Below are 15,612 nucleotides of genomic sequence, written 5' to 3'. Positions count from 1 at the left end.
TAGTACTGGCTGACTCACCCACTCTCTCACTCTCTGAAGCAAGGTAAGCTTGGCGACTTCCTTTCGGTCCGGCAGTTTTTTCCGGTGACTGGGCTGCTCTGTCCTGCATGGGAGTTGGTCCAACCCGATCAAGTCTCTCCCCAAAAGCAAGGCCACTGGCAGATAAGGAATAACACCAATTTCCAGCAACCAGGTACCGGGAGTGGCAGAGAACAATACTGTTTGAGCTCCCCCGAGTCCCTCGCAAGTGATGCCTCTGAAAGGTCCACTGCCTCCACCAGTTCAGCCAGTGTGGTTGGGTTGGTGAGTCGCACAGCTCGGCGGTGAGGGTGGGGAGGGGACCGCAACAGCCAATCCCCAGTGACTCTTTCTACTACATCCACAGCTGTAGCTTATTTGAGTGCATTCTCCACCAATGTAGCGGGTTCCTGAGGGGAAAAAGAAGAACGGAGCAAGGAAGTGAGTTCAACCCGGAGGGTGTATTTATTTTCAAGTGAGTAAATGCAAGGAAAGTAGACCAGTGGATGCTTGACTAATCCTCAGGTCTGTGTCTCCGTGAAATCGTGCTTCTTTTAGTTTTTCCAGTGAGAGTGTCTTTGTGGTCTGGGCGAGTGAGGGTGAAAGTACACTGAGCAGACAGTGTTCAGTCTATGTGGAGGTCTACCAGCAAAGAGTCTGTAACACCAACCTCCTGTTAATCACTCTTTGGCAAAGAAACAAAAGTACAAGCGTTAGTTTCAGTTGAGTCAAGTCAAGTCACCTTCATTTATATAGCGCTTTTATCAATAAAGATTGTTTCAAAGCAGCTTTACAGTGATAATAGATAATAAAATTAAAAGTAACATTTTTTTTTGGCTTTACAGCAGCTCTTGAATAAAGTTATTGTCCAGCTAAAGTAAGATTGTGATTGATTCAGTTCTGTTGCAAAGATCATTAGTTATTAACTTAGGGGTCACTTACATGACACAGTTTTAACTGAAAACTTTTAATGCGTTCCGGCCGTTCATTTGCACGACAACAGTGTTTGGTGGTACATTTTGAGAGAAAAATCTCTACTCTTCTTTCTCCACTGGCGTTTATATCCTTCTCTAGATGATTGACTGAATGCCATCAGCTTGGCTTAGCGATTGCTCCCCAGCTGGTTTGTGTGTGTTGCCTGGGGCGACGCTTGATGAGCTGCTGGCAACTTGTCACAATACATACATGCATGCATACAAACATATAGTACATACATGCATGCATACATGCTTACATACAAACATGCATTGCAAACATATACATACAGGGTTTGAAATTTACACCCACCAAATGCAGGTAAAAATGAACCATGGCGGGTAACGCTGTCAAATCACTAGCCAATTTAGCGTGTTACTTATTATGTTTACTCACTTTGCTGGGGAAGTTCATGTAAGCAAAATCTGTGCAGATTTAGCACAAATACCCAACTTGTGAGTCATCATGATCTAATAAAGGAACACGCCAACTTTATGGGACTTAAGCTTTTTCACCGTATCCCCCAGAGCTAGATAAGTCCATTCATACCCTTTTCATCTCCATGCGTGCTGTAACTCTGTCTGATTCACCCACCGCTAGCCTAGCTTAGCACAAAGACTGGAAGTAAATGGCTCCAGCTAGCATACTGCTCCCATAAGTGACAAAATAACGCAAACATTTTATTATCTATATGTTGTGATTTGTATAGTCACAGTGTGTACAAATAAAAAGGTCATTTGAGATACAGGCATCTTTTAACCATATACATACTGGGAACTATATTCTCAGAAGGTGAAGCACTGCTACTTGCGCGGAGTGATTGTCCTGTAAAGTACAAGCTTCCGACTCCTTGCCCAACCCAGCTCAGAGACCTGGACTTGGCTACTGTCTGCATCAACTGCCGTGGAACGACCACCGCTCCAGGAAACACAAACAACCAGAGGCCAGCATGGCCACCCAGCCTTGTATGCCAGAGGTGTGTCTGATCTTTCTACACTTTCAAAGTTGCTCGTGGTTGTCCATAGGATAGGCAACAATGATCTAAAAGGGGGAATCTGTAACGACTGAGACAAATCAGACACAATTATTTGTTATATTTAACAAATAATCTTTAAAACTCACTCTGGGATCTCTGGTCCCATCCCCCCAACAAGGGCAAGAAGGGTCTTGGTTACCATGACTACAATCAGATAAGTTGGTTTTATTGCTGTTAAAACGTGGAAAAAGCAAAGGCCATAGAAACGACCCACAGCCCTTAAAAACAAAATTTCCTGCATCAATTTATCGACAAACTGATCTATAAATGAACATCCACTCCAGAACACTGTGTGAATGATTTACCGTCTTGTGTACTATTATGTCTTTGATACCATATGTATTTTATGGTACAACCAACGCTCAATATAACTCCACCTGTATCGTGTCTCCTATCTAATTAATCCTCATTTAATGACTCACACTTCAGTGTACATCGCCTTCTCTTAGAATGCAGTGTGTGTTTGTTATATCTATCTGAATATAAATGGACACAAACGGCAAGGGCTATGTCTAACCACATTTGAGATTGAGTCATAAATCCTCCCAACAGAGGAATTTCCCACTTGGAAATTCCCGCTTTCTTATTGGTTGAGCCAACCCTGAAAGGTGGGACCTTTCTCAAGCTTTAATTGACCTCTACACAAGCCCTTCCCTCTCTTGGCCTTCTCGGTACGTTCTGGGTGTTGTGCTGTCCTGCGTGGCCTCAGCGCGGCCTTGACTCACAACCAGCCATGTGCTCATAGAGAGAGAGATCTTTCAAACATAGCAGAGTCGAACTAACCATGGAAGTTCATCATATCTTCTTTATCCAACGGTGAAGAAAACGATTGCAACTTCAACTCTTGACACTCTTTTCAGGAAATGTTTTCACTGCAAAGGCCATGCAAGTATACATTTAATGAGGTGTTCTGAAAATAATAAGCTGATGGTTTTTTTCACCTTCAATTAATCTTTTCCGTAGCTTCATTTCATTTCCGGTTTCATTCTGTCACTTACCATCTACCCATGTATGTGTAATTATTTGTATGTTAGTTATGTGTTTGTGACTTAGTTAATACAACTTGTGCACAATATGTATTTGGTTCTGATTCTACGCTTGCAACAAGTTTTTTTTTTACGATTTAGATTTTGACTACAGGCTGTTAGTAGTACTGCACAGTAAGAAAGATATTTCCCTCCCTCGGAAATTAACATTTCTTACAATTGATAAACAATTAACACTGAGTGTTCACGGGACGAACAGGTGGATTGATTGTAACATTAATTTAAGTTAATTCTATTAACTGATCCAAATATTCATAATCAATTATAACAAGTTATGATTGATTATTATTTCTTTAGAGCTAATTTGCTACAAGCTAATGCTACCACAGTACATAGTTTTCACACTTTTTATGTAATGTTGCCCAAAACCAAAGAGTTTTAAGGAATCAAATAAACTTATGGCTTACTGTATCAAAAGCTTTTCTAAAATTCTAAATTTTCTAAAAAAGTATTCAAGTATACAATTAAAAGCATTTAGTAAGTGCTATATTGTACTAAATCAATAACTGAATGAATATTTGTTATGATGAGGTGGAAGCAAGGAGGAAGCAGGATCCAATTGCAGCACACTTTATTTAATAAACTCAAACTACATAAAGACTCTGGCTAGGGCACAAGACTCAGGAACAGAACCACCAACATCAAGGTACAACAACAAGAACTCACAAAGACTGGACTGAAACACAGGGCTTAAATACAAGGCCAAACAAGCTAAACAAGATAACAAGGGGGCGTGGTATACATGAACACAAACGAGGAGCGGGAAAACTGAACAGGACTGAACCAAAAGCACAAAGACCGGGGGAACACAGACAGACATTACAACATAGCCCCCCCTCTATGGGCGGCTCCCGACGCCCATCAAAACTAGAGACATAGTTCGGGAGGGTGGTGGAGCGGAGGCGGTCCCGGGGGAGGGATGGCGGGCCAGGTCCGTGCAGGGAACGGGACCGGGGTCTTGCGATGGCGGACCTGGGCCATGGAACATGGGCGGAGCTGGACGAACAGACTGCCAGGGCGGAGCAGGCTGTGGGCGTGTCCGCGACGGAGCAGGCTGAGGGCGAGGCCACGGCGGAGCAGGCTGAGGGCGAGGCCACGGCGGAGCAGGCTGAGGGCGAGGCCACGGCGGAGCAGGCTGTGGACCCTCGGGCGTCCAGGGCGGAGCTGTCGGACCCTCGGGCGTCCAGGGCGGAGCTGTCGGACCCTCGGGCGTCCAGGGCGGAGCTGTCGGACCCTCGGGCGCCCAGGGCGGAGCTGTCGGACCCTCGGGCGTCCAGCGCGGAGCTGTCGGACCCTCGGGTGTCCAGGGCGGAGCTGTCGGACCCTCGGGCGGCCATGCTGGAGAGGACCCTTCGGGTGGCCATGGTGGTGGCCTACTGCCCCCCCCAAAAAAATTCTTGGGGGTAGCTACGGGGTCGTAGCCTGGAGAAGGCACCGGCTCAGGAGAAAAAGGCAGAACCAGCGGTGAAGAGGGCTTTAGGCTGGGCAGGACCAGCGGTGAAGGAAACTCTGGGCTGAACAGGACTGGCGCAGGATCAGCGGGCTCTGGTGCAGGATCAGCGGGCTCTGGCGCAGGATCAGCGGGCTCTGGCGCAGGATCAGCGGGCTCTGGCGCAGGATCAGCGGGCTCTGGCGCAGGATCAGCGGGCTCTGGCGCAGGATCAGCGGGCTCTGGCGCAGGATCAGCGGGCTCTGGCGCAGGATCAGCGGGCTCTGGCGCAGGATCAGCGGGCTCTGGCGCAGGATCAGCGGGCTCTGGCGCAGGATCAGCGGGCTCTGGCGCAGGATCAGCGGGCTCTGGCGCAGGATCAGCGGGCTCTGGCGCAGGATCAGCGGGCTCTGGCGCAGGATCAGCGGGCTCTGGCGCAGGATCAGCGGGCTCTGGCGCAGGATCAGCGGGCTCTGGCGCAGGATCAGCGGGCTCTGGCGCAGGATCAGCGGGCTCTGGCGCAGGATCAGCGGGCTCTGGCGCAGGATCAGCGGGCTCTGGCGCAGGATCAGCGGGCTCTGGCGCAGGATCAGCGGGCTCTGGCGCAGGATCAGCGGGCTCTGGCGCAGGATCAGCGGGCTCTGGCGCAGGATCAGCGGGCTCTGGCGCAGGATCAGCGGGCTCTGGCGCAGGATCAGCGGGCTCTGGCGCAGGATCAGCGGGCTCTGGCGCAGGATCAGCGGGCTCTGGCGCAGGATCAGCGGGCTCTGGCGCAGGATCAGCGGGCTCTGGCGCAGGATCAGCGGGCTCTGGCGCAGGATCAGCGGGCTCTGGCGCAGGATCAGCGGGCTCTGGCGCAGGATCAGCGGGCTCTGGCGCAGGATCAGCGGGCTCTGGCGCAGGATCAGCGGGCTCTGGCGCAGGATCAGCGGGCTCTGGCGCAGGATCAGCGGGCTCTGGCGCAGGATCAGCGGGCTCTGGCGCAGGATCAGCGGGCTCTGGCGCAGGATCAGCGGGCTCTGGCGCAGGATCAGCGGGCTCTGGCGCAGGATCAGCGGGCTCTGGCGCAGGATCAGCGGGCTCTGGCGCAGGATCAGCGGGCTCTGGCGCAGGATCAGCGGGCTCTGGCGCAGGATCAGCGGGCTCTGGCGCAGGATCAGCGGGCTCTGGCGCAGGATCAGCGGGCTCTGGCGCAGGATCAGCGGGCTCTGGCGCAGGATCAGCGGGCTCTGGCGCAGGATCAGCGGGCTCTGGCGCAGGATCAGCGGGCTCTGGCGCAGGATCAGCGGGCTCTGGCGCAGGATCAGCGGGCTCTGGCGCAGGATCAGCGGGCTCTGGCGCAGGATCAGCGGGCTCTGGCGCAGGATCAGCGGGCTCTGGCGCAGGATCAGCGGGCTCTGGCGCAGGATCAGCGGGCTCTGGCGCAGGATCAGCGGGCTCTGGCGCAGGATCAGCGGGCTCTGGCGCAGGATCAGCGGGCTCTGGCGCAGGATCAGCGGGCTCTGGCGCAGGATCAGCGGGCTCTGGCGCAGGATCAGCGGGCTCTGGCGCAGGATCAGCGGGCTCTGGCGCAGGATCAGCGGGCTCTGGCGCAGGATCAGCGGGCTCTGGCGCAGGATCAGCGGGCTCTGGCGCAGGATCAGCGGGCTCTGGCGCAGGATCAGCGGGCTCTGGCGCAGGATCAGCGGGCTCTGGCGCAGGATCAGCGGGCTCTGGCGCAGGATCAGCGGGCTCTGGCGCAGGATCAGCGGGCTCTGGCGCAGGATCAGCGGGCTCTGGCGCAGGATCAGCGGGCTCTGGCGCAGGATCAGCGGGCTCTGGCGCAGGATCAGCGGGCTCTGGCGCAGGATCAGCGGGCTCTGGCGCAGGATCAGCGGGCTCTGGCGCAGGATCAGCGGGCTCTGGCTGGGCGGTCTCTGGCTGGGCGGTCTCTGGCTGGGCGGTCTCTGGCTGGGCGGTCTCTGGCTGGACAGGCGGGACGTGGATAGGCTCCAGGGATACTGTGAACTGGCAGGGTGCTTCATCAGCCAAGCCCACCGTAGATGCCGAACCCCCCAAGTAAAGGGCCAGGTCAATATATCCCTCTAGGGTCCAACCGGTATAATCATCCGGCATCAGTTGCGCGATATCCGCATCCAGCCCGCTCCAGAACAGGTCCATGAGCTCAATGTCATTAAGCGATCCCAGATGGCAGCAGTTCAAAAAGTCCCTCACATACTTCTCGATCAGCTGGCCATCCTGAAACATAGAGGCTAGAAATCTTCTTAGTACCTGGTTGTGGACAACTGCTGGATCCATAGTTTGGTGTGTTCTTCTGTTATGATGAGGTGGAAGCAAGGAGGAAGCAGGATCCAATTGCAGCACACTTTATTTAACAAACTCAAACTACATAAAGACTCTGGCTAGGGCACAAGACTCAGGAACAGAACCACCAACATCAAGGTACAACAACAAGAACTCACAAAGACTGGACTGAAACACAGGGCTTAAATACAAGGCCAAACAAGCTAAACAAGATAACAAGGGGGCGTGGTATACATGAACACAAACGAGGAGCGGGAAAACTGAACAGGACTGAACCAAAAGCACAAAGACCGGGGGAACACAGACAGACATTACAACAATATTAGAGGAAATATGGCATACTTTCATGAATCCACATTGAGTTTCATGAATTATCTCATTTAAAGCATTTTTCGTACGTTTTGTACTAAATAATGATATAGGTCACCAATTTTCTAGTTTCTAGTTGATCTTTTTGAGGTTTAGGGATCAATGCGATGACACTTTGTCTGAGTGATGTAGGTAAGGATCCCTTGTTGATGGCCTCATATTGCTAACAGGAATGTAGATATATCGTCTATAAAAGCTTTATAGAATTCTGAAGAAAGGCCATCATTTCCAGAGGATTTGTTGTTCCAAAGGTTCCAAAGGTTTTTGGAACATTCAATTTTACTTTCTAAAGATAGCATTTTTGGATTTCTAATTGTTTCAGAAGAATTTAATTATCTTATACTTCTCCTAATAAATAGATATCTGTATAATATTTAGATTTTTTTTTAGAAATCATGCCTTGATCTTCAGTAACAGTGTCATTTATTTTTTAACTTTCTAATTAGGCACATTTCTGCCTTCCTTTTCTGGAGACTAAACAAGTACTTTAACCTTCTTCCAGCCATTTTCTTCTAGATCTTACAAAAGCACATTTGGCTTTTTCTTGATAAATGGTCTAATTCTTTGAGCAAATTTTCTAAAACATCATTATTGGATGGGTGGGTAGATTTTTAATAAGTGTTTTTTCCATAGCCAATTTTTTCCCAAATTGAATGCTAAATTTAAAAAAAAATTGCAATTGGTTGGTTTTGTTTGTAATAAACTGCACTCGGGTTCTCTACAACTTGCCTTCAGTGGATCCATTACAGGTGTTGAAAAATAAAATAATGCATGGAGCTAGAATACAATTTGGAATTTGTTTCTGCCTAAATTAATACATGATGTTGGGTAATTATCTATATTATCTTAGAACTGTTCATTCTGACATATGGACATTGCTTTGGCACAGTAGAATCATTCATTTCTATGAAGGTGCATTGAAACGATATATCCATTGTTAAAAGTGCTATACAAATAATTGTACATTTAAAAAAAAATTAAATGCTGTAGACAAAAGGAGAATACACTACATGACGTCTGTCCCGATATTTGCCCTAATTTCCAGTCTGGAGGAGATCATCATCTAGAGTCATGGATTTTGAGTTTGTCATTCATAGATAAAACTTCTCTGTTATTCATGTGCTTTAAACTCGTAATTACGATGTTTTTGACTCCACTAGGGCACATAAACACAGCAGGAAAGTGACTCTCATTGACCAGGAATGAGGAAGCTGCTTCACAGACACTCCTGTTTTACAAACGTCACTCAAACACACAAGCAGGAAACAATTTCAACTCCTCCGTTCAGGGAAACAGAAACTGAAGTATTGTTGATCTGTTTTGTGTTTGTGTCTCTGTTTTCATGCGGTAAAATGGCAGGAGCCAGAATTTCAGTGGATCAGAATGAGTTCTTGTGTCCAGTGTGTCTTGATCTCCTGAAGGATCCAGTGACTCTCCACTGTGGACACAGTTACTGTAAGATCTGTATTACAGACTGCTGGAATCAGGAGGATGAGAAGAGAGTCTACAGCTGCCCTCAGTGCAGACAGACCTTCAGTCCAAGACCTGCTTTAGCTAAAAACATCATTCTGGCTGAACTGGTGGAGAAACTGAAGAAGACTAAACTTCCTGCTGACTGTTACGCTGGATCTGGAGATGTGGAGTGTGACGTCTGTACTGGAAGAAAATACAAAGCCGTCAAGTCCTGTCTGGTGTGTCAGGAATCTTACTGTCAAACTCATTTTGACCGTCATGAGGAATATAACTCTCGTAAACCACACAAAGTGATTGATGCCACTGGACGACTGCAGGACATGATCTGCCGTAAACATGAGAAAGAGCTAGAAATGTTCTGTATTACTGATCAACAGTGCATTTGTGTGTGGTGTAAAGAGTATGAACATAAAAACCACAACACTGTATCAACTGCAGCACAGAGGACAGAGACACAGGTATGAACTGAGAGGGATTGATCACGCAGAAATGAAAGTGTCTTCATTTACTCACTCATTTACTCATGTTGTTCCAATCTGGTTTGACTGCGTTTCTTATGTGGGACGTAAAAGATGATATTTTGAAAAATGTCTCATATTTTAGTCTATACATTGAAAGTCAATGGAATAAAAAAAGTTTTGAGCTCCAAAAAAGAGAAAAAGCATAAAAGTGATCTAAACAACTAGTGGTGAAAGAAAGAAGTACGCTAAAGTGTATTGACATGCACTTGTAGTGTACTTCAAATTAAAAGTATGTTTACAAAAAAGTGTACTTGCAAATATTAATGAAATGAATTTTCATGACTGTTTCATAAGTACACTTTATAAAGTACAATTTTTATTATGTAAAATTAAATGTTTCACTTCAAAGTATATTTTAATCATATTTAAAATTTCTATTTAACTCAATAGAATTATAAAATTACATTAAATACTTAAATCCTACATAGGTGGGTCAAAAAGTCACTCTTAAGTTCAGCTAATTGCTTTATATTCACATTTAAACTATAATACATTTTAATTTAATAGCAATTAACATGCAATTACGTGTCTGAAAACATTACATTCCCTTATTTCACAATAATTTTCTTCCAAAGTATTTATTATTTCTAAAATAAATAAACTAATACACAAAAGTATGCTACTTTGAAAAGAGCCAAATTGTGATTCCCAAATCAAATCATTGATAAACTCATGTATGTGGAGCTCAAATCAAATATGATAACATCAGAAACATCAAACTTCACTGGTGTTTGTGTCATGACACATGATGTTTAGTCATGTGACTGTGACGTGTAAGAACCAATGAGGTTTGATGTTATGGACGTGTCACCATATTTTATTTAGCGTACTCCTTTCTTTAACCACTAGTTGTTTAAATTACTTTTATGCTTTTTCTCCTTTTTGGAGCTTGAAACTTTTTTGTTCCATTGACTTTCAATGTATAAACTAAAATATATGAGACATTCTTCAAAATATCTTCTGTTGTGTCTCACAATAGAGAGAAAGTCATAACGGTTTGGAGTGACTTGAGGAAGAGTAAATTATGATACTAATGATATAAAACTAGGCACTGATGAAATACTGATGACATTCATTGACATCAGATTGAAACCATGAATCTGTGGTTTGAACCAGACAGTAAAAACTTACCATGTGAGATCTTTAACCTCCACCAATTCTGGATTCGTGTAACTTTAATGTTTGTATGACAGTAGTTTTATGTGTCTTTGCTGTCATTGGTTTGTCCTCCAGAAACAGCTGAAGGAGACACAGATGAAGATCCGTCAGAGAATCCAGCAGAGACAGAAAGATCTTCAGCATCTGAGAGAGGCTGTGAAGTCTCATAAGGTGAGTCTGGAGAAGAAGAGAAGTTTGAGACGTCTCAGTTTGGACTCTGTCAGTCCTGCTAAAGCAAATGTGTGATTGTGATGTGTGTGTAACAGCGCTCTGCACAGACAGCAGTGGAGGACAGTGAGAAGATCTTCACTGAGATCATCCGCTCCATTGAGAGAAGCCGCTCTGAGGTCACACAGCGGATCAGAGATCAGGAAAAGACTGCAGTGAGTCGAGCTGAAGGACGACTGGAGCGACTGGAGCAGGAGATCAATGATCTGAGGAGGAGAGACGCTGAGCTGGAGCAGCTTTCACACACACAAGATCACATCCAGTTCCTGCAGGTAACAGAGATCTAGGAGAACAGGATCATAGTGGACTTGAGCAAGATCCAGCTATGACAGAGAAACATTTCATGAGAGCAGAATGAGCCGTTGACTGAGATGTTGTCAGGAATTCAGTCAGATTCAGTCGAGTGTTGTGTTATCATATAATCATCAGTCAGACACTCATCTGATCATCTTCTGTTTAAAGAGATGCACTTACAAAGCCCTGGGACATTTACCATTAAAAATGAGCTGATTGTGTGAAAGTGCTGGATTGAAGTGAGTCACTGAAGAGACGTCAAGTCTACAAGAGCCGCACAGATCTGATATAGTGCAGGTTATTGGCTGAAGTGTGGAGATGATGATTTTGATTTCTGTTTTCTGTAGAGTTTCCAGTCTCTCTCAGCACCTCCTGAATCTACAGACGAACCCGGCGTTCCCTTCGCTTCTCTCTCCTCTTTTGATGGCATGAGAGAATCTGTCCGTCAGCTGAGAGACAAACTGGAGGATTTCTGCAAAGAGGAGATCAAGAAGATCTCAGACGGAGGTAAAGTCCTGCGCCTCGTTTATACAGACGTGTGAAGAAAGACTCTAAATCTGAACATACAATCGTTTCTGAAATATTAGTATGATTTATAAAACAGTTTATAAATCACACTTCATCTTAAATTCAAATGCAATGTATTTTATCTTGTCATTTCTCTTCACACTGTTCATGTCTGTTTATTTCCACAGTCACATTCACCAACATGAATCCCAAGACCAGGAACGACTTCCTACAATGTGAGTCACTAGAAAACAAGCAGAAAAACTCACTGAATGTGTTCATGTTCTTCCCGTAGAAGGAGAAATAAATCATGATAGAAGAGTTTTATAATTGATCATGTAAATGAAGATTTGTTCAGGATGTTTGGTCATCTGTACTGAGACACTGATAATACATTGAAAATTGATTCATGAAGAGATCAGATGCATTAAAAGATCAGACAGATTCATAATTCATGTTTCTGATGTGTTTTCTCTCCATCAGATTCCCATCAGCTGACTCTGGATCTGAACACAGTGAATAAATACCTCAGTCTCTCTGAGAGGAACAGAGTGATTACTTACACAAAGCAGCCGTATCCTGATCATCCAGACAGATTTGATTGTTGCCGTCAGGTGTTGTGTAGAGAGAGTGTGTGTGGACGCTGTTACTGGGAGATTGAGTGGACTGGGAGTCGTGTGTGTATATCAGTGACATATAAGAGCATCAGCAGGAAGGGAGATGGTGATGAGTGTCTGTTTGGATGTAATGATCAGTCCTGGAGTTTGGACTGCTCTTCCTCCAGTTACACATTCTGGCACAATAACACACACACTTCTCACCCTGTAAAGTCCATCTGCAGAAGAATAGGAGTGTGTGTGGATCACAGTGCAGGAACTCTGTCCTTCTACAGCGTCTCTGACACAATGAGCCTCATCCACACAGTCCAGACCACATTCACTCAGCGGCTCTATCCTGGGTTTACTGTTGGTTCTGGATCATCAGTGAAACTGTGTTGATGTTTCAGAAGAGATATAGAGATATTTTACCCATAATACTTTGAGCTGCACAATAAATCAGTAACAGTGAGATACAGGGACTCTTATTTTTAATTTTCTTTAATATAGCGTAACCACAGAAATTACAGAAATGGTTGTGAACAAAGGAGTGAAAATGTGGAAAATGACATTAGTAGCGGAGAAAATAATGTTGGAAAACAATCACAGTTCAAAATGTGAGGAAAATTGTGATGCAGAAGATGAGGGATGAAGAAGCACTTTCTGAGATTTCAGATATTGGGTCACAAGGGATTGAAATCATGAACTCTAGAAGTGTCATGATTCTACCGTCATGTCCTTGTATTCTTCTAGTATTGTGGCAGGATCATGACAGACCCATGTTTTATGTACAAGCGCATGGTCTGTTGTTTGGGCCATGTGCTTGTGTTGTCTCGTCTTGCTACCCCGCCCCCTTGTTATCCTTGTTTAGTCATGATTACCTTGTTAGCGTCACCTGTTCCCCTCGTTAGTTTCTGGGTATTTAGTCCCCTTGTGTTTGCTGTCTTGGGTCGGTTCATTGCCTAATTTATGCTGAATGTTGTCGAATCTGTCTATGTAGCTATACCTTGCCATTTCTTACCCATGAGTACTTAGTGTAGAGCCTTGTCTTTGTGAATGTTTATTTGAAGAATTGTCAGTTTATTGTACAGTCATTGTCTGGTCTAGTCTGCCATCCATTCCTTGTCCTAGTCGTGTTTTGCCCCCTCGTGGGTTTTGTTTTCCTGTTTTCTGTCTACAATAAACGTTCTGTGATTTGCATACTGTCTGCGCCTGGGTTCATCCGCCACCCACATGACAGAATGAACCGACCAAAGAAGAACCCAGCAGACCATTTGTCCTTCTCTGCCAAGCATCGTCTGGACCCCCTTGAAGAAGTCTGGTTGTCATCCCCCCTCAACAAGAAGAGTGTCACCCTTCCATACTCACCCGAGGGTGAGTGGATCTTGTCAAACTTCTCCCGGTTGTATGACCACTTCTCCCGGGAGGAGTCTGGGGTGGCGTCCTCGAGGTCTTTACCTTCTGCCTGTCTTCCTGTCATCCCGGAGGGTCGTATGATAGGCGTTGCGACGCTTGGGGACCAGGCTGGTTCCCCCACGACTCCAGAGGCGTCTTCCACACCCACTGACCTCCGTGGTAAACGAGGGAGACGGGTTTCGTGGGATTCCCCTTCGGAATCATCGTCATCTGAGCTCACCCTACCAGAAGTGGTCTTCCCAGTTCCTGTTTTGTCTTCCGCTGAGCCCGTCCAGCCGATCACGAGTCCTGTTGTGACCATTGCTTCCCAACCTAGGAGGAAGAGGGGAGCCTCGCATCCTTCGTCAAGCGCTGTTCCAGAGCCCGCTACTGCAAGCGCTGTTCCAGAGCCCGACTCTGTGAGAGCTGCGGCCAATCAAGCTGCAGAAGCAGTCCTGCAAGCGGTGTCTGCTCGTAAGCGGATGCCTATCATTGTTGCTGCCGAGACTCTAGCAGACTACCTTGCCAAGCTTGTCAAGATCCTCGATGTGCCCGTCATGTCTTGTCCCGAGCCCACTGTGTCTGTGAGCTCTACTCCCAAGCCTACCACTGTGAGCGCCGCACCCGATCCTGTCCCTGTTAGCGCTGCACCCAAGCCTGTCACTGGGAGCGTTGCACCCAAGCCTGCCACGGAGAGCGCTGCACCCAGTCCTGCCCCTTCACCTGCTATGTCCCCCGTCAGGAGTCCCATTTCCTCATCCTCTGTGTCCTCAGTGTCTGAAACTGTTCCTGCTACCACTGAAGTTGTATCCCAGTCTGTCTTCCCGGTCGCCCCTGTCTCCACGAATTCTCGGACTGTTTCCCCGTTTGTCCCTGTTTCCACTAGTCCCCGGACTGTTTCCCCGTTTGTCCCTGTCACCACTAGTTCTCGGACTGTTTTCCCTGTCTCCACTAAGCCCCGGACTGTTTCCCCCAAGACCTCTCCTCGTGTGTCTCCGTCTAAGCCTGCCCAGAGTCCTCGTCCTCAGCCCTCATCCCGTGGACCCAAGATCCCCAGTCTTCCCATCTTCCCTGGACCTGCCCCCATGAACCCTGTGATTCCTCCACCTCCCCTGCCATGTTTGATGTTTTTATTGTTCCACCCTAACCCTGTAATTGTTTATTCATGTATGCCGTTATTAGTGTTTTCCATGTTTTGTCTATGTCTCGTTCCGTCTTGTCTTGTGCTTAGTGTCCCTTTGAGCGCCTGGAAGCCGCTCCTTAAGTGGGGGGTTCTGTCATGATTCTGCCATCATGTCCATGTCCTTGTATTCTTCTAGTATTGTGGCAGGATCATGACAGACCCATGTTTTATGTACAAGCGCATGGTCTGTTGTTTGGGCCATGTGCTTGTGTTGTCTCGTCTTGCTACCCCGCCCCCTTGTTATCCTTGTTTAGTCATGATTACCTTGTTAGCGTCACCTGTTCCCCTCGTTAGTTTCTTGGTATTTAGTCCCCTTGTGTTTGCTGTCTTGGGTCGGTTCATTGCCTAATTTATGCTGAATGTTGTCGAATCTGTCTATGTAGCTATACCTTGCCATTTCTTACCCGTGAGTACTTAGTGTAGAGCCTTGTCTTTGTGAATGTTTATTTGAAGAATTGTCAGTTTATTGTACAGTCATTGTCTAGTCTAGTCTGCCATCCATTCCTTGTCCTAGTCGTGTTTTGCCCCCTCGTGGGTTTTGTTTTCTGTCTACAATAAACGTTCTGTGATTTGCATACTGTCTGCGCCTGGGTTCATCCGCCACCCACATGACAAGAAGAAATAAATGACTTTCACAACGTTTGATAAAGTTGTTGATGTAAAATAGTTCTTTCCAGATATGGAAAAATGTATCAGTGTTGTTGCAAAATGATTGAAGTGAATTGAAAATAATGAATTTAAAGCTACTATGTCTTTCCGCAGCTATAGGTCGCTAACGTCTTACAATAACAAAGTTTCAGTTTCTTAGACGAATGAAACTTGTGAGGTGCAACGCTGTTTCACTTGGTCTACACTATCACACTAAAGTGCATATGTGACCCTGGATCACAGAACCAGTCGCATGTGTATATTTATGCCAATAGCCAACAATACATTGTATTCTTTGTCATGCCAAAAATCATTAGAATATTAAGTAAAGATCATGTTCCTAGAAGATATTTAGCAAATTTCCAACCGTAATTATATTAAACATTTATTTTTGTGAGTGAATGCAGCACAATGGTATCTCGGCCAAATGTT

General features: G+C 46.2%; 1 protein-coding gene and 1 long non-coding RNA gene across 2 annotated transcripts in view; both read left to right on the top strand.

Annotated features, from left to right (window-relative positions):
• Positions 1 to 15,612, top strand: part of LOC143721338 (uncharacterized) — a 135,603-nt gene that overhangs the window by 100,874 nt on the left and 19,117 nt on the right. The gene's annotated exons all lie outside the window — the stretch shown is intronic.
• LOC143721325 (tripartite motif-containing protein 16-like) lies at positions 8,413 to 15,278 on the top strand. Its single transcript, XM_077211611.1, has 7 exons — positions 8,413 to 9,108; positions 10,405 to 10,500; positions 10,596 to 10,829; positions 11,199 to 11,358; positions 11,547 to 11,594; positions 11,842 to 12,668; positions 15,152 to 15,278. Exons 1-6 carry the CDS (start codon positions 8,530 to 8,532, stop codon positions 12,354 to 12,356), a joined length of 1,632 nt encoding a protein of 543 aa, XP_077067726.1. The 5' UTR covers positions 8,413 to 8,529; the 3' UTR covers positions 12,357 to 12,668; positions 15,152 to 15,278.

Source organism: Siphateles boraxobius, unplaced genomic scaffold (genome assembly GCF_051911475.1).
Source record: "Siphateles boraxobius isolate OS27281-9 unplaced genomic scaffold, OSU_SipBor_1 66, whole genome shotgun sequence".
Classification (NCBI taxonomy): Eukaryota; Metazoa; Chordata; class Actinopteri; order Cypriniformes; family Leuciscidae; genus Siphateles; species Siphateles boraxobius.
Note: the sequence above shows the minus strand (reverse complement) of the source record. Positions and strands in the feature narration are given on the sequence as shown.

Bases quoted from the DNA above. Each gene is read 5' to 3' on its own strand.
- LOC143721325 (XM_077211611.1), top strand. From the start codon at position 8,530: ATGGCAGGAGCCAGAATTTCAGTGGATCAGAATGAGTTCTTGTGTCCA. The intron at 10,501-10,595 runs GTGAGTCTGGAG...TGTGTGTAACAG, and splicing joins AGGCTGTGAAGTCTCATAAG to CGCTCTGCACAGACAGCAGT. The intron at 11,595-11,841 runs GTGAGTCACTAG...TCTCTCCATCAG, and splicing joins CAGGAACGACTTCCTACAAT to ATTCCCATCAGCTGACTCTG.